The following is a 22,504-nucleotide window of genomic DNA, read 5'->3' as shown; positions in this document are numbered from 1 at the left end:
TTCTCTCTTTCACGTGCCCGTGAGGCTGACAGCTGTTGCTTGCGGGACAAGCTAAGGCATTTCCAGTCCGCAGTCTCACTGCGCATTAACGGGATTACAGCGGGCTCACGATGTCGGCCCGGCAGGAGCTCAGCGTAATGAGTTCAGCGAGTTCGTCTGTCTCGAGTGTTTGTCTCCCCGCACCCTCCCGCCCCACGAGAGCCAATGAAGCCCAACGTTTGACCGAGGGCCGAGAGCGATGGGCGCGGCGGTTGCCGAAAGGCCGCGCCACGTTTCCTTTGCCCCGCCGAACCGGACGACCTCTCGAAAAGCTCCCGTCGTTAAAGGGCACCTGCGTGTACCAGTTCCAGTTATCATTAACAGGGACTGGTTTTCAATTAAAGTTCAGAACTAGAAAAAAAAAAAACTAGGCAAAAAAAAACAGTCACCTCCATTTGAAGAATAAAAGGCATACGTTTGCAGTGCAGATCTTAGGTTTTAAACCATGACTCTGTAAGGACCATGGGAGAAACAAATATAAGCAAGCCGATAGGCCCAGACGACCAGAGACACCAAAACCACCCCCGGCAGACAAGCAAAGACAAGGTACATGAAGAAAAAGTTTGGTCAGGTCACATTAAAATTGCATTACATTACAATCAGACCCAAAATGGGCTGGTCACTGCAGGCAGGTCCACAATGTTCAAGACCTACGTCAGATGTGTACAAAAATACTTCTTTAGATGCTGGTAACACTTGAAAACCCTCCTGCATTTCCTTAGGAATTCAAATGAAATATGTTAATGACCAAAACTTTTAACCAAAAATCCTGCGGTAGTTTATGGCAATTCTACGAGTGTCTAAAAGGAAGTATTCAGATAATTATCTGACCCAGGTCTGCATTGTATGCACCACGAGATGAATGTACCACATGGATCTCTCCTGCCACAAATTATGCACCATACTCAGGTTTCCAGAACAACAGAAAGGCCTGAGGCCTGTTCCGGAGTCCTGCTGTAGCGTCAGAGAAGCCTGCGGTGTGCCATCCTCCTCTGGAGGGGCGGGGTCAGTCGTGTAGCTCCCCCCCCCCCCTCCAGCGTGTGGCCGTGGCAGCCGCGGCAGAGGCAGCCGAGGGAAAGGGCGGGGTCTCACAGGGCCCCCTTCACCCGCTCCGCCGCCCGCCCCAGCCGCTCGCGCAGGCTCGGACCCCCCGGGAAACGGTGCGGCGTATCCAAGCTACCGCAGCGCTGATAGTTCTCCATGAGCTACAGAGAGAGAGATAGAGACAAGCAGACACACAGAGAGAGAGAGAGAGAGAGAGAGACAGAGAGACAGAGAGACAAGCAGACAGAGAGAGAGAGACAGAGAGAGACAAGCAGACAGAGAGAGAGAGAGACAAGCAGACAGAGAAAGAAAGAGAGAGAGAGAGAGAGACAAGCAGACACAGAGAGAGAGAGAGAGCGAGACAGAGAGAGACAAGCAGACAGAGAGAGAGAGAGAGACAAGCAGACAGAGAAAGAAAGAAAGAGAGAGAGAGAGACAGAGAGATACGGGGGCAGCGTTAGACTCAAAAAACAGGGACAACCCCCGCCAATTCAGTTTAACCGCAGTGTGCGTAGTCCTTTGCGTTGAGTAGTGATTCATTTTCACACTTCAACATTAGAGCAGGGGTACGCAGCCCTGGTCCTGGAGTGCCAGAGATGGTCCCTGCTTTGCACTCCATCCAAAACCGATGACTTCATAACTGGATTCATTTCAATTAATCAATCGGGTTTGATGAATGCAGGTGACTGTGCGCTGGAGGCACTCAAGGCTTCACCATTCATAATGTTCAGGGCTCAGACTTTTTAATCATCCGTCAAACTCCTGCGACCGAGCTCCCAGGTTAGAGCTCTCGCCTCCCTCTGAATGAAGTAATCGTGTAAAAGTCTATCTCTCGTTCAGAGATGAGGACACGGGCCACTGCGGTTCCACCGAACGTCCGCCGCAGCGCTCGTCCGTTCTGCCACAACGGTAAGGGTCCGGACTGCACACGGCACAAGCACCCGACACAACGAATGAATGGTTAAAAGAAAAAAAAAAAAGGGAAGTAAAAATGGAGAACAAGGACGTAGTTGTTTTTTTCAACGTGAGGCTTCCCTTAACCTTTGTGTGGCTGGGCTGCGCAGTCTAGTTCCCATACTGGAGCAAAAGCCCTTTAGAAGCACTGAAAGCACACACAGTCAATCCCTCATCCCGAAACAATATCCCAAGATGCATCTCAGCCCCTGTCCTGTGAGTAAAAGTCAAACTAGTTAAAAAGGCGATAAGCTGGTTTCTCAAATCAAACGGACATTCTACCTCACATTTTTATACGAAACTATTCTGGTTTGACAACTTTCCCTTTTCCAGGCTGACCACTGTCTTGCAATCCCACTAGCCTTTCGCATTTAACTTCACTGAAGTCCCGCGTTTGAAAAAGGATTCTGCGCAGATTCAACGCCGTGGCGCTTCAAAGACTGTCCCCTCTGCAAGCAGGACTCCAAAGCCCATGTGACACCGGGCTGTGTTTGTTTACGATGCGGCGGGTGGGTGCGGCGATTCTCTAAGGAAATCAATAAGATTACCGTGATAGATGTTCCCCAGTGAGCGACGTCTCAGCTCTATCCGAGTCGTACCGACTAGGGGAACAACTGACGGAAACACGACACGTCCCAGTTATTCAAGGATGACAGACGGGGCTATAGCGTCGAACCGTCCATCATTTTTATTTCCGGCAAGAGCGAATATATTTTCTCGAGCCGTCAAGAGGCACTCACTGGAGAGCCGCTCCAGATGAGGCGTGTCAGAATAAGGAGAGAGCTTTTGCATCTGCGCTGCTATTGAGGAGTCTCAACTCTCTGTGACGTCTCAACCTCTCTACGGCATTCTGCAGCTGTCCTCTGTACCTGGAGTATGGACTGGAACAGACAGCTCTCTAACAGTTTAAAAAAATATTCTGTTTCAGCAAGATCATTTTTCCATCTGAGGAAAGAGTCTTCATCCTTGACAGTTGGATCTCCTCTCACACCACCAGGACAACTGCTTCTGTAGTATATGATGAGCATCATCATCACCTTCTTCTGCAAACTGGTGTTCCACATGCATTCAAACACAATGCCAGGCTTTCAGTGTGGAGCACACTTCCTGAAGTGCTTAAACGCATACTATGTTCCCACTAATCAGGTGATAAACAATGGACTGCTGGTGACCTACAAATAGATATTGATCTAAATGCAAGAATATAAGGCTAATTCTTGTTTGACTATACAGCTGAAAAGCACAGCCACCTTCAACCAACAGCATAACCTGGAAATTATCCTTACGCTTGGCTCTCAAGCGGAAAATAAAAACAAGCATGCAATGTAAGTAATGCTCGCTGTTTTCGGTTTTTAACCGATTTTCACTGAAAAATACCAGGATTTTAAAAACCGATTTCGCTCGGATTTTATGTTTCCAAGCATGCGAAATTGGAAACAGTGTCCTCTTGTGGCAAAATTAACCCTTTGTCAAGCCCCGCCCAAATCCCGCTCTCCTTAGTTACTGTTGCTAATTCCGTCAAGCTTTCGCTTCGGAAAGCAATTTTCCATAGAAAGCCCACCGTGAGGACCCGTCAGTTATATTTACTTGTATTTGTATGGACTTCATCAGATTGAACACAGATTACCCCTTTGTTAATCAAGCACCTCCAAGATACGTTACAGTGCATCCACTTAATTATTTCATGGTAATCTTGAAAAAAACTGATTTTATACTTCTAAGTAACAAAGTTTTATTAACGTTGACGTTAGCTAGTTAATGATGGCAATTGTCAGCAACCCTCCAGCAGAGATGCGACAGGCTATTAATGACCACTTTTGGAGACAAAGATCTGTTATTTCATCCAGATTTTGACAGCAGGGACTGCAGTATGCTGTTCAGAATTATATTAATGATATAATGAATAATAAGGAAAACATTTGTGCATAATGTTATTGCTCTCAGCATAAATTAGAGAAGCCTCATCTGCTGTCAGTGGAAGTCAGTAGCACTGTCATAACAGGACAGAACTGTCTGTGAATTGAAGGGTGACTAGCTAACTACTTCATAGAACATACCATTTACTTTTATTCTATACCCATGGAAAATTGGAAAATGGATTTGCTTCCTCATTTTTTATTTATTTTAATACACATGAGGCTATTTTAGTTAAGATCCTCAATGACTGCGAAACGAAAGCTTGACGGACCCCGTGGTGGACGCTTAGCAACAACTGCTATGCACATGAGCGCCCTGAGTGGCAATTCAGCTAGCCAAGCAGGATGGCTTGGAGCAAGCACCCAGAAACAGAAAGCGGGGAGAAAGTGAAAACAAGCTATCGATTATGCAATGGAAGTTGTCAATGTTTGGAATTCAAATCTCATTTTAACCCCGATCTCTGCATTGTGATTTTTATTATCTGATTTTCACTTGGATTTTTGTATAAGGCTATTTTTCCCCCAACTGATTTTCACTGTTTTTTTATATTGAAAATAAACACAGACAAAAACCGAAAACAATGAGCCTTAAACATAAAGTACTGCATGTAAAAATGGATCACGATGTAGGCAGGAAGCAGATGAAAACATACAAGGATCATCTGGTGGCTCACCCAACGACAGCTCAACTGCACTCTACAGTGCCATGCTTTAGCTGCGTGGGAACAGGTTACACATACACACACACAAACAAGTACAAACAAGTACAAGCACACGCACGCACACATGCACACAAGCACACACATACACACGTATACGCACTAACAAACACACCATAATGACTGCATACTCTGCTACACACACCAACCTATTTGCATGCACACAGCCACCAGACCTGGCAGGCAGCACTACCTAGTTTGACCGGGAGAGGGGAGGCTAGCAGCTGCCGCCGGTCTTCCCCTCTATCCCTGCTTTCAGCAGAGTCACATTCTGAGCTGACTGACACCTGTCACTCTTCCATCTGGAGGGACAAAAACCGGTGAGTCTTCAGAATGGAACAAACACAAGAGATTGCATCCATACATGCATACTGAGCATACAGCACCACATAAATACCTCTTTAACACTTTGAAAAATATGGAATGTTCTTTCCCCCCATAAGTCAGTGTTCTAGAACTACTGCTTTCAGTAGTGATTGTTATATCACCATTAGAATGTTCAGTAAAGAACATTCTAATCACATATTTGTGATCTCACAACTTAAAGGGTTAAAAAGAGCTGCAATAAATCTGAAATGTCTTGGCAGTTAAGTAGCTGGTACACAGGGACTTGGTCTGTATGCTGTGGACAGGTCTCCCATGAGCTTAGTGCATTGCTGTACTATTTATAATTTAATTAATCTGAAAGGGTTGTGCCACACAGCACAGTTGTAACCAAATCTAAAATAGAAACTACGACTGGGAAACTGTTATCACCTAAGCAAAAGGACCATTTACAGAGTAACTACAATTATGTATGAATGAAGCTGAAGAGAAACCTGATGCCTAATTTGATTTGACATTTGACATTAAAATGTTTGAAAATCACATACTGTACGTTCATCTAAATGAAACTACAGCAGAGAATTAAGCCTTCAAATCATTAACCACGAGCTGAATAATTAAAACCGAAGATGTTCGTATTGCAGTGAACGATGGTCATTTTCAGTGCATATTTAAAATTCATTCGAAATTCTGACTCAATATGTGATGCCTGAACTTGAACTGGCCAATTTCAGCCCCTTAGGTGAGATAAATACATCGGACTTGAGGGTGCGCTCTGCTAATAAGCCAACCGTCGGCTCCTCTGTTGAGCTGCGATCTCGTGAAGGCGGGGCTCTAATTCGGGGTGGCGACTCGAGGCAGCTGAACCGCTGACCTACCGCACGACGCTAGCTGAAACTCGTTGGAACCAATCGGACTGCAGGAAATCAATTTCACGCCTTGTGACTTCCCCTTTTCAGACGGTCTGGAGATGGAGCGTCGGGGGGTTGAGGCTAGACCGCTTCCTTTTTTAAATGGTGTGCTGTAACGGCGCGCTATAGCCGCATAAAGGAAGCGGGCAGCTGCACGCTAGCCTTCGGCGGGCCGAACGGCGTTCTACTGCGTGGGCACGGATGCCCCTACCCAACTGGGACACGCAGGGAGGGGCTCTTTCCCTGTCCGATCCTGCGTGCGCCCTTTTGGGTGGGCTCGGGGGGCAACGGTGGGCCGTCGGACTCTACCTAATCTTCCCCAGCTGAGTCCTGGCTCTGGACAGCGGCTGCAGGGCGATGAGGTCGTCGCCTATGGCAACCGCGTCGGAGTGCATCTGCAGGGCGGGCGGGGGAAAAGGAGTGGGAAGCACGGGGCGGGGGCGGGGGGGTGGGGGGTGGGGGGGGGAAGAAACGGCGCAGGTGAGACGCACGCAGAAACACGCACACGCGCAAACAGACACGGGCAGACGCATACAATCACCAGCGAGCGTGTACGCGCACGTAAACACGGAGTCGGGTACACACAAATACACAAAGCATGCGCAAACACCAGGACACCAGCACACGGACGCACACATACACAATCACAATCACACACGGCTGCACAGGGCGACGCGTGCATACGAGCGCACGCGCACGTGAAACGCGTTTTGTGTCGTCGTGTTTGTGTGCGCGTTCCTCCGCTTGTATACACGGGTATGTGTCTTAAGAGTCTGCGTGTGTGTGCGTGCGTGTTTCGTATTTGTGCGCTTCTGTATAGGTATATGTGTGCGACTGTATTATGCAACACACGCATGGGCACAAACATGCAAGCCCGTAAATGTACAGTATCTACCACACACACAATTACAAACATGCATGCATGCATGCCCAAGGACACGTTATACACGCAGACATGTGTACAAAACGGAGTAAGATAAGATGTGATGCCAATAACAAATACGTAGGAGGTCTGACACTCACTTTCTCCACATTATAAAGTCTTTTTTTTTTGGAGAGAGAGTGTTTGGGGGAAGGGGTGGTGTAGCGACAGCTTTTTACCCAGAAAAAAATCACATCAGGCTAAATTTCTGATCAATGTTAATGATATGCTTATTGAACTGAAACTGTGACCACGTTAACTTTCAGCATATGTTTAGCAATCACACTGCAGAGCCTCTCAGTAATTAGGCTACTTCACGATACCGGGGACCACGTCTCCTGCTACATGGTGGAGGTGACCGTGCTGGTGACGGTAACATGCTTTGCCTCCGTACGATTACGTACGCTAGCCGTTCCACCCGTAAATTTTAGTGGCGCCCTGCACGATTTGCAGGTGTAAATTTCAAACAAATGTTCGGGTGTTCATTTACAGCCGGAACACGAACACGTGCGCGCCTGGCTAATCGTTAGGTGGACCCAGCACTCCGGTACCCTGGGCTTAAGCCCACCTGACTCCTGAGGCCCAGGTTCTTTTAAACCACGAGCGATATTACCCTGCTGCTGGTGCTGAACGCGAACGGGCCGGCTTTAATGACTTCATAAATATTCGGCAATCCAATCACGTCTCCCAGACCCCAGCAGCCCATTCGCTTTAATTAAATCACACGCGAAAAATGAATCTTAAGAGCCATTCGTCTGAACAACAAGATTAAAATTCCCTTCTCGGCCTCTGTTTCGGTCTGCACAGCACCCTGCTACCGTCAGGTTTAGGTAAGCTTAGGTAGCGCTTCCAGCCATCTCCAAAAGCTTATCTCATGTTCCTCTCTCAACATACAGATCCTGTTCCTGGAGCTCTGCCAGGTTTTCATTTTAACCCTACTTTGGCACACCTGATTCTACTCATTAGCCGATCAGAGATCTCTCTAGCTCAGTGGCGTCAAACTGAATCCTAAGGGGGCCGCAGTGTCTGCAGGTTTTTGTGTTTTCCTTTCAATCAGCTGCCAATTAAGGCCTTGAGAACAAGGTGTGTGGATTCCTTAGCCAATCAGTGACTTCAATGAACCGCGTGTGCTAACAACATCCCGAAAACCAGCAGACACTGCGGCCCTCCAGGACTGGAGTTTGACACTTGTGCTCTAGCTCATGAATGAGGGGTGCTTTGTTAGGGCTGGAGTGAAAACCTGTAGGAACCGGGTTGGCCCCTGCATTAACGGCTCGGCGTGCGCTGCATCTCATCGTATCTCATCCCAGCATGGCGGGACAAAACTCCGCCGCTGCTCGTCGTTGCGCGAGAGCGGAAGGAGCGCCGTGGAAACGGCTCCTCCGCCCGCCGTCTGCCTGACGAGCGGCTCCGTCTCTAATTCACGGCCGAATCGCACCGCTCTTCAGGGGTCACGGCACACAATGAAAAGGCAGACCCGGGTCTAATTACTGTTCCAAACACTTTAACCCTCTGGAAGGCCAGTTACACTTCTGCAGATTGTGGACAATTTTTAAAAGAAACATTACCTTCGCCAGCATTCAGGGAAAAGTACGGTGACATATGACTCAGTGCTTCCACACATTCCGGTGAAATTTTTCAGGAAGCCGCAGGTCTGTGTAAAATCCGCCTTGGCACACATTCATTGCCAGTGGGAGAAACCTCAGATGCTAGCCGGGTCAGTCATATGAAACCATTGCCTAATATTATAAGTTACCAATTAAGCCCTGTTTAAATGTAACCACAATGCACTTTGTGCTTCATTTTGAATAAAAGTACTGGGAAAAAAAGGTTGCATTCCCCAGGCAGGGCATGGCTTCTGTACTCTTAAACAGGGTGCACAACCTGAATTGCTAGAGCAAAGTGGTTAATATACGTAAGGACATCCCATGCACAAATAAAAAACTTTTATCATATGAACATTACTAATACTATTGCTCCTACTACATTTATTACTACAACTATTAATAATAATAATAATAATAATCAAATAACATCTGGGCATCAGGGCAAGTGCATTTATGACGCATCTCATAGAAGGAATGCTGGTCTAGGATCAGTTTTTCTGTTGTCCGTGTCCAAACCTTGTCCATTTGCAAAACTGACCTTAGATCAGCACTCCTCCTCAAAGACATGGGCCCTGGGCCGGTATTAGTGCAGGTGTTCAGTGGGGATGTGTACAGTGTGTGTATAGAGCGGTGAGGAACTGAACGCTGCGGCCTGCGGTGAGGACCTGCCTGGGATTTCTGAGTGCTGGTGGGTCTGAGCTGTCTGTAGAGGACCTTCTTGATGACGTCGGGGAACAGGCAGGTGACGACGATGACGATGATGGAGAACCAGGCCGAGCCGCTGGACAGCAGCTTGGTGAAGACGCCGTACATGTCCTGTGTGTCGAGGAAGGGCCTGGTGGACAGAGACAAGTTTTATCGCTATAAGACCAATCCACCTGATAACAGGGACAATTACGCACCTCCTATTACACACCCAGCTCTGTACATAAAGTGAACAACTGTATGAGTATATACACTATCTACCTGATAAAGGAAACAGCCCTCCTTTTCTAATCCAAGTCTAATCCATCTGATAAAGTGAACTGATATTTGAAATAAAGGCCAGGTAAAATGCTCCTGTAATACCCAACACAGTGTACAAAGGGAACATCTTTATGATGACATAAGCCTTTATGATGACCTTTCCCAATACAAACATAAACAGAATAGCCCCCTATTCCATTATAAAGGGAATAGCCCTCCTTTTGTAAGTCCACTCTATCTGATAAAGGGAACAGACGTGAAACTGCATAGCCGCACATAAAGTGTTGCACGTGTCACCTCAAAAGAATATTAAGCTCAAATCAATGAGTGGGGCAAGGATAGTTTGAAATATCTTAGAAATAAACAGTAAATAAAACCGGCTTTTAGTTGGACACAGAATTAGGATCAAGACCACGCAAGCCCTATTATTAGTACGTCAAATCACGACATTAGCGTGACACTTACCAGATGATTCCTCCGTAGAAGAAGGAGAAGATGAAGAAGAAGGCGATGGAGCCCCACGTGACCAAATGATTCATCCAGGTCCAGAAGTGCGTCTCCAGGGCCAGCTGCAAGCAGTTTCACACAAAGGGGGGTCTTTCACACGCAGCCGAATGACCGCGCAGCCCCGGAGAGAGCTCGCTGGGTATGACTCAAAGGCAAACCTTTGTGACATCATCCGCGCGGCACGGTTCGGTTCTCCCGGTGAACAGTGCCGCTTACGAGCGAACGCGAGGGCAGAACGCACTTACCTTCAGCGTGACGGTGACGACCATTACGGTGAAAACCAGCGTGCCGAACGACCAGTTTCCAAACATCTGCAATTAAAAATAAACGAAACAGAACCTATCAAAAGCCAGGAATAAGACATGAAGCATCTGGCAGAACTCAGCTGAGACTTTGAAAGCGATCTGAAACTGATCGGTGTCACACAGAGCTGCCAGACACTAAAAGTGCTGCACCCGCGACTTCACCTCTAAAGCGACATTAAGCCCGAATCGATGTGCAAAGCGAGAGGAGCAGGCGGCGACCGCCGGTGTAGCTACGCATAAACGCTCATCCGGTAAACTCTCACCATCTCTCTGCTAGCTTTCAAAAATCTGCTCACAACAACAGCAGCAGGAAGGGGGGGGCGGGGTGGGAGGTGATGAGGTGACAGGTGACACTGTGGGACTACAGTTGCCACATCCGAGTTACCACAGAAACACAAACAGCTGGTTAATAAAAAAAATCAATCGCAAATAGACTGTGAAAGAAACCTTCACCCAGTGACACTGTTGCAAAAGTTACCAACACATTTATGTGTCATTCATAAAACTCTGCACTGTGTACTAAATACGCAGTAATAAACAATAAAAAAATAAAAAGACAGAAAGAAACAGGTCACAGCATTGCGTTCAGAGCAGGGCCAATCCATTACCAGATGCAGTTCACAGAGCTGAAAGAAAAATAAATTCTTTCTGACAGCTCTGTTGTTAGCTCGGCAATATTAGGCTCTTAGGGCACTTTCGAACTTGGCTCGTTTGCTCGAGTCTGAATCTCAGTTCGGTTGCCAGGGAACCGCTGACTGCTTGGCGAACCCTGGCCCCACCCCCTCACCTGTCCGTTGCCCAATAGTGTGGTGTCCTCTCCCATCAGAAGGTAGGAACCAAAGAAGAAGACAAAGGCATGGAAGAACCCCAGAAGAGTCCAGTACACAAAGCTTCTGAAGGAGAGGAGGGAGTTTTTACTGATGTCTCTGTGGGGCAAAATACAAAAAGAAAAATGGTCAAAGGTCAAAATAAACTAAAGAGAAACTAAAGGCATCTGAAATATCCTGCATTTAGCTTCACATAAGAAGGATTTACTTCTCTACCGCAGGCATTCAAAACTACTGACATTAATTGCATGTCCAAGTCAAGGACAAATGTTTATTCAAAACATTCCACTGTCCACTAAGAAACAATCAACTGTGCATTCCTTTCAGGGTTTTCTTTTAATTAGAACAGACAGTCTTTCAATAGGGTGAAAGACTGCCTGTTCAATTGCCTCCTGGACAACCGTTTGTCCACATCACATATGCAACAGGCTGAACCAATCAAAGACTGAGTGAGAGACTGCGCTTCTTTCTCTACAAGAAAACGGCCCAATACGGCCCATCTCCCCCTCCTTTGCCACTGCTTCACCCTGCACTCGTGATGCGGGAAGACCAGGCTGCATTTCATTTGAAGGCCCACGCGTGACCTCGTGTGTCCTACCTGTAGAGCGCCGGCTTGCTCTGCAGCGTGTGCGGATGGAGCAGCTGCTCAAAGAGGCTGTACACCAGCACAGGCAGAGAGGTGAAGCAGATGTTGTACAGGGTCAGGTACACGCTGTCGTACAGCGTCTGCGGGGGGGAGGAGAGCAGGGACTTTCAGTTCAGTCTAAACCAAGGGCCCGCAACCCGGTCCTGGAAAGCCACACGACTGAATTGCTACTCCACTACTCCATTACTAAACCCAATAGAGGAATTAGTTGGTGACTCAGTAAAACTCTTGGTTTCTTGGGTCTGAACCGGATTGTGATTTGAGGTAGCTAACACAGCGTATGTGCTCCTAAGTTGAAAACTTTAGGAGCACACCAATGCATCTCAATTCGTAGATGTGCTCCTACATTGTTTTTATCCAGTTAGCAAGCATCAATGTTTAGGAGCTAATGCTCGTAAAATGGGAGCACTGTACGTACAGCCCTATCTGTGGTTCAGCGGATGCCTGCTACACACAGGCAAGGTTCATTTACTGGCAATGTCAGGCCTGGCTGTGTACAGCTAAGCATCCTTGGCACTGGGGAAAGAGTATTGTTTGCTACCTATTGTCCCTCGTGTACTGAGACGTTCCCACTGTGTGATGACTTACGGAGTGAAATTCTCACTGCTTTCGATTTCTCAGCCTTTGCGTAAACTTTACCACAATTAAAACTCAAATTCATGTATTCTGTAAGATGGAGATACAGAAATTGGTTATATTTACCCAGCACTAGGTCACAAACTTGATACATGCTAGGCTAGGTAATAATTGACTACAACAAAATTAACATAAACATTAGATGTACTCAATACATCAACACAGTACACAGAATGAAACAGTAATACATGTAGACAGAGAAATAGTGATATGTTAAGACACAGAAATGTATTTTCATATTTAGAAACCGAAATTAATACATTTAAAAATACAGATATACCTTTAGAAATATAAATAAACAGTGATACATTTAGACACATAAACAGATAGTGATGCATTTAGACACTTACTTGTTGTGAGAACAGACAGAAGAACTGGTATAAAAACTGGGGTGTTATAAAACACACGTTCTGGAAAACAAATAATCAAAATGTCAAAAAAAAAAAAATGTAGTGATCAGCTACAACTGGAATTGTGGCTGTGCAATAATCAATTACTTCAGACAGAATAGCGAGATCTATTACTTACCTTGTAGAAAAAATATTGTACAAGCGTTGCTATTCTGATGTAGTAAACGTGACCGTGGACCAGCAGCAATTTGGCCAGGAATTTAAATCTTGCGATTGCATAATCACTGTTTCTCACAGCTTGTCTTCCCTCTTTGCCCATGATACCTGAAAATAATTGAATTCAATCATTTTGAAACTAGAAAGAATGCACTCAGTTGAGTACTTTTTGGGCTATGTTTGGCCTCATGGTGGTGCTACAGAAAAGGTCATGGGGTCACAAAAATCAATATGTTTCTTCCTCCTGGGAACATGAATGTGTACAGCACGGCGTTCACGGCGATCTGGCCACTACTTTTCGAGATATGCCAATCACAAATTGAAAGTTTGGCCTGATGGTGGAGCCAGAGAAAAAGTCATGGGGTCAACGAAATCAATAGGTTTCTTCCTTTCAGGAACATAAATGGGCAAAAAGAATTTTATGGCAACCTGGCCATTACTTTTTCAGATAGGTCCATCAGGGTCAGACAGACAAATGGATGGATATATGGACATCATTACAAAACCTCCTTGGCAGAGGTAACTGCTGCACGACTGTCTTTTATTAACTTTCTCAGGCAAACACTTTCAGGACACAGAACATTTCCTATCAGTGATGCAAAGGTTAAAAATGTTTAAATAATCTGTTTTTTCATTATTATATTAATGATTTGGCATTCACTTTAATGAAGAAACAATTATAAAGCTCACAAATTATGCCCTAACTTGACATAACATTAGTCAGCATATATAAATCATACTTCTTATATCACATATACATTTAGACAGATAAACACACTAAACAGCAACACCTGCAGAGATAAACTAAAGTTTTGTCTTGTGTAATATAAGAAAACTCTCCAATTTCAATTTCAGGAACTAACAAACAGCTTTGCCAGTCTTCAGTTACCAGGGGAAAAAATACAACCGAATAAGTAATAAATAAACAATAAGTCTCCAAACTCACCGATACCGACATTAGCTTCTTGGATCATACTGACATCGTTGGATCCATCCCCAACCGCTAACGTGATGGGCTTCTCAGGGGATGTTTTAATCAGTCGCACCACCTGCCATAATAACAACAGAATTATCATCAAATTGTCCCAGAGATATCAAACTGACACTTTACAGACACAAAGCAAACTACAGTTACACAAACCGTTCTTAAGCACATATACAGAAGAACACCACAAACACACAAGGACACAATGAAGAAGTTTCACCGACCATCCTGAAACTGTCATTAGATCGATTTTTAATTCAGTAATTACTTAGCGATAGAATATACACACATGCACAAAATACACAATATAAACTTTGCCAGAAAGAAATGACTGAGAATGACACACGGTGGTATCTGTGTTTAAAAATAAGTGTTGAAATAATCATATGTTCCAGAGAGTCATAGGATGTAAGCTTTGGAACTGTCTGGGTTAGGAGGCGGAGTTGTGAAAGGAGGTGTGGTTTAGCGTGCACTGTACTTTTGGTGGGGGTGGGGGTGGGGCTACGGTTCAGGGGGGAGGGACGTACCTTGGCCTTCTGCAGCGGGGCCATGCGACAGCACAGCACGGCCGCGCAGTTTCTGCACACCTCCATGAAGAGCTTCTCATGCTGCCTCAGGGCGAGAGACAGGCTGGCCCCGTCAACCACCAGCCCGTGCTGGACAACGTGGTCCTCCTGGATCCTGCAGTGAGACAACATTACAGTCTCTGCATTCTGAGACGCATGAAGGGGACCTACACAGTACACAGCTTCACTGTGAAATTACCTGATATGAATGACAACATGGCGTTTCCTGTTTAGTCCAGGTGGCTCATTGACAAAAAATAATATCCCCAACTGGATGAGTGTTTCAGTGAGTCAGGTATGTTTACACAGTTAATAAAGTAATAATCTATCCTCAGGCGTTGATTTAAGGCTCAAACTAGATTCAAAAGCAAATATATGTTGGTAGTCATTATTGTAGATACGAGCAAGCTTGCGAGATGTTATGTAGTGGCTAATTAGAACTGTGATTGTTGCTACTGAGCTTTCTTTGCAAATACAGCTCAGATTTTTATCTAAAAACAAAAACATATTGATAATGAACTTCACTGTTCAAACATGGAATATCATAATGCCACAGAATTTACTTCCTGGACCAAGCTACTATTTTGTCTTAGTGGTTTATAGTTGACTCAAAAAAGATCTTAGCCTGTCAATTAGAATTGGCTAGTTGCTGCACCCAGCTGGCTAAGACCCTAACATTAGCTTGCTAGCAACAGACAGCAAGTATCATAACCCCACTGTGCACAGATCAAGTTTGATCGGTTTCTCGAAACAATGGTCGCTTAGCAATGTCCTTCACTTAGCTCACAACACAGGATTACACAGTTTTGTATGTTATCCGAGCTGCCATGACAACAGTGGCTAAGCACATCTAATTACAACTTCCCCGAAGGTTCCCCCAGGATATTAATTAGCACTCCCCCATTTGAAATGAAGGACTCCTAAGTGAGCGCTTCTACCAGGCGAGGGCCGTTGGACTCTTGTGTGTTTACAGAGAGTGAGGAGAGGAGTATCCAGGAAGGAGTGAGGGGCTCGGAGGCGGAGCCTAACGGTACCTCCTGGCCAGCTTCCTCAGCTGCTCGGCGCACTCGCTGTCCGACTTCTGCTGCAGCAGCTCCAGGACGTTCATGGTGCGGTAGAAGTGGCCGCAGGACAGGCTGACGCTGACCGCCGTTTCGTGCTTGTCTCCGGTCAGCACCCACACCTTGATCCCCGCCAGGCGCAGGGCCTCGATGGTCTCCTGCACCTTGTCCTGCAGCCTGAGAAGGACCGTGCGGTCAACCACGGTCAACCATTAAAATCTGACTCTCTAAACGGCCAACCATTTACCTTTCAATCAGACTTTTTAATGCTCCTTGTTTTAAAGGGGAATTTCAACCAAAAATCTCATTTTGATTGTAAATTGATCTGACTGAACATGTACCAGAAAAATCTGCCCAAGTGATGCCTTTTAAATCACCGGGTCAGTTATACCCTCAATATAGATTCAAAGAGGCTTGTTTTGGGCATAGGATGAAACATATTTCAGCAACCATAACTTGGAAAAAAAACATTTCCAAGTTATAGTTTTTAAAACTTCCAACTGTGGCAAAATAAATTAAACACAACAGAAAATGTGTCTGTAGATTCCCTTTTTTCTAGCTGTAATTGTAGTCTGTAGTTTTTGTGCCTGGCATGTCATTTTCGCTTGCATTTCATTGAGTTTCATTCTCTCTCTTTTCTTATCTGTCTGAACAGCACATCATAAAAAACAAGGTATAAATTATTACCATTCTGAAGCATGAATTGTCCTTGTCCAGCCACAGTACATTCCTTAGAGTGGGTAATTTAGAGCAGTTACAATTAGGAGCTACAGGCATCGTGAATGACCTCTATTCATCCAGCTGAAGGATCACAATTCAGCTAACAAACCAGAGGAATGTGCTTTTGTTTTGGCAGGGAAACACTGCAATAAGTAATGCGGCCAAGTTCACTGACACAATCCAGCAACGTCGTAACTGCATATTTACAAGAATGCCGGATTTTCTTCAGACTCTGAACAGGTGTTGGGTACCACTAGAGAGCTGTGCGACTCGCGTCCGTGGGAAAGATAATTACACGCGGAGCGAGATCAGAAGCGCTTCCTGCTTTCGGTTTTCAGCTCGAGCAGTAATGGGGCTGTCCGATCTTATCCGAAAAGGGCAGGTTCGGCCGCAGGCTGTTCTCACAGCTCTCGCAACGTCAGAGTCAACAAATCAAGCCACTGATTGAAGGCGACGATTAGCCCAAACGGGCGGCAGCTATCGTCTGATAAGGCCGGGTACCCCCTGGTATCGTGTTAAGGTTAAGGCTTGACTTCAAAAGAAAAAGGTTTTTTAAAAAAAAATTTAAAAAAAAAGGTTCATGTCGCTGGAAGACCACTGAAGTGATGTCCTTAAACAATTGTTTGTGGTCCCCTTTCACGGTGTAAGATCACGCATATGTGATTAGAATGTTCTTAACTGAGCATTCTAAAGCCGATGTAACAATCATCACTGGTAATTGAAAACAATGGAGTTCTAGAACACGGACTTCAATTTTGAAAAAAACACTCCAAAAAACCTACTCTTCGAAGGGTTAAACTGAAGTGCCTCAGTCGCATCTGTCCCTTGCTGCTTTACAAGCTGTGCGCGTAACTAAATGATGTCATGGTCTGCAGACGGAGAGGGAGGCACGACGCTAGTAATTCGATTGATTCGGCTCCACCCGTCTGCCAGCGGCAGGGCCGCGGGCTCCGGCTGCTCTTTGAGGAGGGGCGAAGGGGCTGATCTAATCACAGCCCCGCATCAGCATCCAAACAGGATTAGCCCCGACGGGGCGGCGCGACGCGGCCCGACCGCTCTCTCCTCCGCCCTCCTGGCAACGCGGGCGACAGGCTCGGCTCCAAAAACACGACTCAGACCCTGGGTTTCATTTTTGGCCGAGATTTAAAACCGAGAGTTTAAAGTATGACTGTAAATTACGGCTCTCTGGGTGTCCCTCTCTAACAGCCTGATCCCCTGTCGACCCTGTCGCAGCTGCAGAAATAACAGACAAACTGCACTTTTAGCTTGAAGCTTGAATCTCCCTCTCTTTGAACACAACTAAACCAAAGCTGTAAACCTCAATATACCAAGGTATGCTCCCTATTTGTTAAAAGATTTGTTATCGATGCCCTAAAACTGAATCTTCTAAACCAAGGACATGAACATCTGACCAATCAGATCAAAGAACATCATCCGATGGAAATAGAAATGATGGTGAGAATTCTCTCACAGGAAGGAGGGGAGGAGCCACTGACTTTGAATGTGGTACGCCACAATAACTACCACAGAAGGGAATGAGAATTACAGCCACGCCATTCGGATGGCAGATATTGACCCCTGAAAGTGGAACCATGAAAAGATACTTCTCTGACTGATTTGGATTTCAGCTTTAGCTCAGGCCAACATTTTAAGATGTTTTGGGCATTGAAAATATCTGGCTTTCCTTTTTTAAATGCCATTTAAACCATTCAGTGTTACTGGTCATTTGCTATCTCTTGATCACACTTTGCATGTGATTCATCATGGTCTCAAAACCTTCTGAGCACACTTCCCCAACCACTGCACTGCTGTTCCTGCCCAGCTCCACTCTGCCCTCCGCGGCGCCCCCTACTGCACACGCACTTGTCCTCCACGCCGGTGGCGCCCAGCAGCTCCAGGTCCCTCTCGATGAAGCCGAAGACCTCGGCCAGCTTCTCCTCCCGCTGCTGCAGGGCGGTGCGGGCCCAGTGGAGCCTCTTCTCCACCTCCTGGTACTCCTGCCCGCTGAAGCGCCTGCAGGCCACCACCAGGGTGCGCAAGCCTTTCTGAGGGGGACACAACCGCAAAGGGAGGGGGTAAGGACCTGATTCAGCCAGACGATTCGATTCAAAACGATTCGATTCAAAAAAAAGATTCTTCCGTGATTGTGACTTAAATGAGGGCCCTAAGAAGACTCCCAACTAATCAGTGTAACCAGCTAAAAAAAAATTTATATATTTTTTTTTCACCAGAGGTGGAAAGTCCAGGGGTCAGAAAGCAAAGTCCTGCCATGTGTTTCTTCCACGAATAAATGAATTCAGGTGATTGGGACAAAATACTGGGGGGACTTTCACTTTCTGAACCTGAATTTTCCACCTCTGCTTTTGATACAAAGATTAATCACCATTTATTTTTAAATCCTAATGATTACCCTAAATACTGTTCATTTCAGACTGAACTTTATTTTAAAAATTAATTGATGATTGGGGTAAAAAAAAACTAGCAGCAGCCCTAAAAGTGTTTGTCTTGTCTTCATATACTATGGCATGTTCAACAATCATCAAACTTCACAAACTCTATTTGTGAAAGAAACATGAACATGTACATGTAATTGGAGGCTAAAATTAAGGACAAGTGTCGACTGGTATTTTATCTTTTATAAATTCATATCATTTGCCTGTGAAATCACTGATTAAATGGATCAGGATTCAACTCTTTGTTAAATAACACTAATACTTAGAAAATAGTTTTGCTGTAACACATTAACTCTTATTGGTGTTGAGTTTGCGTCAAAATGGCCAGTTTCCAACTTTTAGTAAAAGAGGAATGACACCTTTGAGAGATTTCTTAACAAGTGACTAAACCAGTGTAAATTTGGCTCTTGTTTTCTGTTTCTATTTGTTGTTCATTAAGTGCATTTGCTTTATGTCCTTTTGCCTATAACCCTAGTGACATTATTGGGATTTTAAAACAATACAAAAATAAAATGTATGCAAAATTACTCAGTATTTATTATCTTTATCTCACTTCCAAATATAAATAATATATATGGGTAATGGCTGCCATTTGCGTCTGCTAGCTAGATCATATTTAACAAATAAAGTGTTGTTCATTGGTGATAAAGATCCACTATAATGAAGGAATCTGTGGTATGACTCGTGTATCGGTGAAAAATTAAACTGAAAAAAGTTTTTCATGCAGCAGATAATTGGTATTTAAACTGACATTCTCAATTCTTTTTCATCGTTATCTTATTGCATTGCTTTAAAATCCCAATAATGTCACACAAGCTAATATTCTTAGAAAAGGGTCTCTTTAAAAATATTTCAACAATCATAAAAAGTGGGCTTTGATTTTTAGAATATTTGATCTAGCAAGCCATAACATCTGATTATTATTAAATTAAACATAAATCATATCCCTGTGACTCCAGTTTTTTTGGAATGTACTAGAATGGAGCATGCTGCTCACAGTATGCTACAGGGCGCAATGATACGAGAATCACATCTACTCTATGTTAACAGGTAATATCTCTCACACCACTGAGTGTGGACAAGACAGGATGAAATAAGCAAACGTGCCGACTGACATGCTGACGGGACAGAAAGGAAAACAAACGCAGACGTGCTGAATGTCACTCCCACCGCCAACGTTCCTTACCAATGCAAACTCATCGACGTGGACTCGCGTCTTAGCCATTTCTCCACCCGTGCTGTGAGGAAAAATGGACGACTCTGCTCCTTTAGTGAACAGCACCTTTTCCCCTGAAAGCAAGCACACATCAACGGATGAACACGCGCACGGTGAGATTGTGTTCGCTGACGTTCGAACGTTACTCGAGCAAAGGTCGCACGTACCTGACGGGGTTTCCACAATCACACTCATCCTTCTTCTGTTCGCATCAAACTCTAAAACGTGGAGCAGTTTATACCTGCCGCAAATAAAGTTGTTGAAGCTTGTGATTGGGCAGCAAAAAAACAGCACAAAAATAGCATATCAGATGGTACTGGAAACTATAACTCACTCGAATTAAATGCTGTAGCCTGAATGCATCTGTACTATATCGATTGATTTGCATAACACATACCAGGTAAGAGTGTTCTGTCATGTTAATGTAGGCACCTATCTTTACTAACGTTTCTGCTCTGTTCTCGCAGTACACAGCCTAGTGAGCGTGCAGAGGAAACTACAAAGGGTCCTTACTTCTCTGATCCGCCCGAAGTGCGGATTTCCATGTTTTCACCATTGTTTCCCATGAAGGTTACGCCCATCCTGCATTCAAAAAGCACACACATCACTCATCTGGCTGCTGTGTCACAGTAATCACAATTAACGGGTGAGCACATCGCTGATCACTACAACCTAAAACCTGATCGCAGGTTTTCATCTGTGGAGAAACTACCTCCGTATTCCAACACTGACTCACAATTGAGTCAGACAGACAGATTGGTAAATGGACTGCATTTATATGGTAAATGGACTGCATTTATATAGCGCTTTTATCCAAAGCGCTTTACAATTGATGCCTCTCATTCGCCCAGAGCAGTTAGAGGTTAGAGGTTAGGTGTCTTGCTCAAGGACACTTCGACATGCCCAGGGCGGGGTTTGAACCGGCAACCCTCCGACTGCCAGACAATCGGTCTTACCTCCTGAGCTATATCGCCCCCATATAAGCTCCATAACCCTTGAGGAACACTATTATGTTTTGATAGTTTGATAGTTGATAGTTTGATAGTTATTATTTCATGTGGCTACCTTTTCATAGCTTCCACTAAGGCCTTCTCGTCGGGGGAGGAGGCGTAGTACTCCATGTGGGACGAGGCCCCGTTGGCGTGCGGGAGGTGGTCCTTGCGCCCGTCCACGTGATCGTAGCTGATCTGCACCGTGTGACAAAGCGCCACGGCCTTCAGGAACAGCTCCTCCTCCTGTCCCTGCGCGGCGAGGAAAACCGGCGGTTTTTTTTTAAATCGCCACGACGACAGGCTCGCCCTCCGACCGTTTCGCACCACCGCAAAAAGGTCACGTCAATACGCCACACGCACCTGACACAGCGCGGTCATAATGAGGATAATGATGAATGGCCTTCATGCGGCTAGCACTTTTCACCTCATGAACGCACCTCTTATCTCCTCAAAGCGCTTCATTGATTTTTTTTGACTGCTTCACAAGTAAGTGTACCTCAGCTGAGATTTGTTAGAAATGAATTAAAATATTGTAATTACATGTTACCAGTGTAAATGTTTATTCTTTTCTCTTTCTACATTGGTTACATATGTAAACACAAATAAAAGGTCATTAATTTGCTTGTTTTAGTCTTTAATATTAAAGATTTTTTTCAAAGCCCTGTGTTGCTATTTATAGATATTTATATATATAGGCCATATTTGGGTACCCTAATCCTCTTGAGACCTGGCAGAAAAAAAGTTGAGGTATTACCTTTTTTTTTTTTTTTACATAATACATGGATTACAGAAGCACATTGCAATGAAAATATAAATGAATTTTTTTCTTTTTTGAATGTCCCTTATAGTGTATTTCAGCACAGCAGAATATATGTTTGTTGTGTCCCCTGCAGTGGAAAATGAATTGCCAGGTTTTATGAGGACGTACAGTGTGGGTTTAGTGGGTGGAACGTTACTAGATAATGAAGTCTTTGAACCGGAGTAGCACAGAGAAGAGAGGGTTATTACCAGCTGTGGCAAAGGGCCGTCCAGACAGTCGGCCATCATTCCCTCGGGGACGAGCCTGCCGTTGATCTCCATGTACTTGGCGCCGTTGATGCAGCACTCGCGGAAACGCATCTCGTTCTCCGTCAGCGTGCCGGTTTTGTCGGTGAACACGTACTCCACCTGGGTAGACACGGGCTGGGGTGAGGCGGGGCGTCTTTGAAACGCGGGACGGGCGCACCCGTCGGCCAACCGTTCGGCGGCGAGATTAGCTACCTGTCCCAGCTCTTCGTTGAGGTCGGAGGTGTTGACCTCGGCGTTCTGGTCGCTCTCCTTGTGGTAGAGGTCCAGGTCCCAAACGATGAAGAAGGAGCCCAGGAACTTCTGCATCTCCACGGTCACGTAGAGCGAAATGGGGATGATGAAGTTGTAAAGGACCATGAAGGCCAGGAAATCGGCGATAAACTTCAAAATCTGAGAAGGGAAAAGGGACGGTGTGCCGGTGACCCGGAAGCCAAGGTTCCGTCGGCAAATGAAAAAAAACTTAAAGAGTCTGAAAGGCATTTTTCCATTTATCCCCGCCATAATATTTCGAGTCATTTCCTGCCCTTTCTGTGTGGGCGAGAGCCTCCGATTGT

The 22,504-nt window shown here is 45.3% G+C and overlaps 1 protein-coding gene across 2 annotated transcripts in view; it reads right to left on the bottom strand.

The window, feature by feature from the left end:
- Positions 1–22,504, bottom strand: part of LOC118229277 (probable phospholipid-transporting ATPase IF) — a 36,141-nt gene continuing 13,637 nt past the window's right edge. The window contains exons 12-30 of one of the 2 annotated variants that reach the window (XM_035421121.1): positions 22,143–22,340; positions 21,891–22,049; positions 20,956–21,131; positions 20,404–20,472; positions 20,058–20,131; positions 19,861–19,964; positions 18,085–18,266; positions 15,475–15,678; positions 14,402–14,555; positions 13,836–13,938; positions 12,852–12,997; positions 12,674–12,733; positions 11,640–11,767; positions 11,002–11,140; positions 10,155–10,220; positions 9,868–9,971; positions 9,106–9,271; positions 6,217–6,302; positions 2,215–4,974 (exon numbers count right to left, since the gene is read on the bottom strand). In XM_035421121.1, coding sequence (XP_035277012.1) covers positions 4,890–4,974; positions 6,217–6,302; positions 9,106–9,271; positions 9,868–9,971; positions 10,155–10,220; positions 11,002–11,140; positions 11,640–11,767; positions 12,674–12,733; positions 12,852–12,997; positions 13,836–13,938; positions 14,402–14,555; positions 15,475–15,678; positions 18,085–18,266; positions 19,861–19,964; positions 20,058–20,131; positions 20,404–20,472; positions 20,956–21,131; positions 21,891–22,049; positions 22,143–22,340 — 2,403 coding nt within the window. In that variant the 3' untranslated portion in view covers positions 2,215–4,889. Of the gene's footprint in view, positions 1,245–2,214; positions 4,975–6,216; positions 6,303–9,105; positions 9,272–9,867; positions 9,972–10,154; positions 10,221–11,001; positions 11,141–11,639; positions 11,768–12,673; positions 12,734–12,851; positions 12,998–13,835; positions 13,939–14,401; positions 14,556–15,474; positions 15,679–18,084; positions 18,267–19,860; positions 19,965–20,057; positions 20,132–20,403; positions 20,473–20,955; positions 21,132–21,890; positions 22,050–22,142; positions 22,341–22,504 lie in introns of those variants that run through there. The other variant, XM_035421122.1, reaches the window with a different exon arrangement.

This window comes from Anguilla anguilla, chromosome 6 (assembly GCF_013347855.1).
Source record: "Anguilla anguilla isolate fAngAng1 chromosome 6, fAngAng1.pri, whole genome shotgun sequence".
Taxonomy (NCBI): domain Eukaryota; kingdom Metazoa; phylum Chordata; class Actinopteri; order Anguilliformes; family Anguillidae; genus Anguilla; species Anguilla anguilla.
This window is presented reverse-complemented; position numbering and strand designations above follow the sequence as displayed.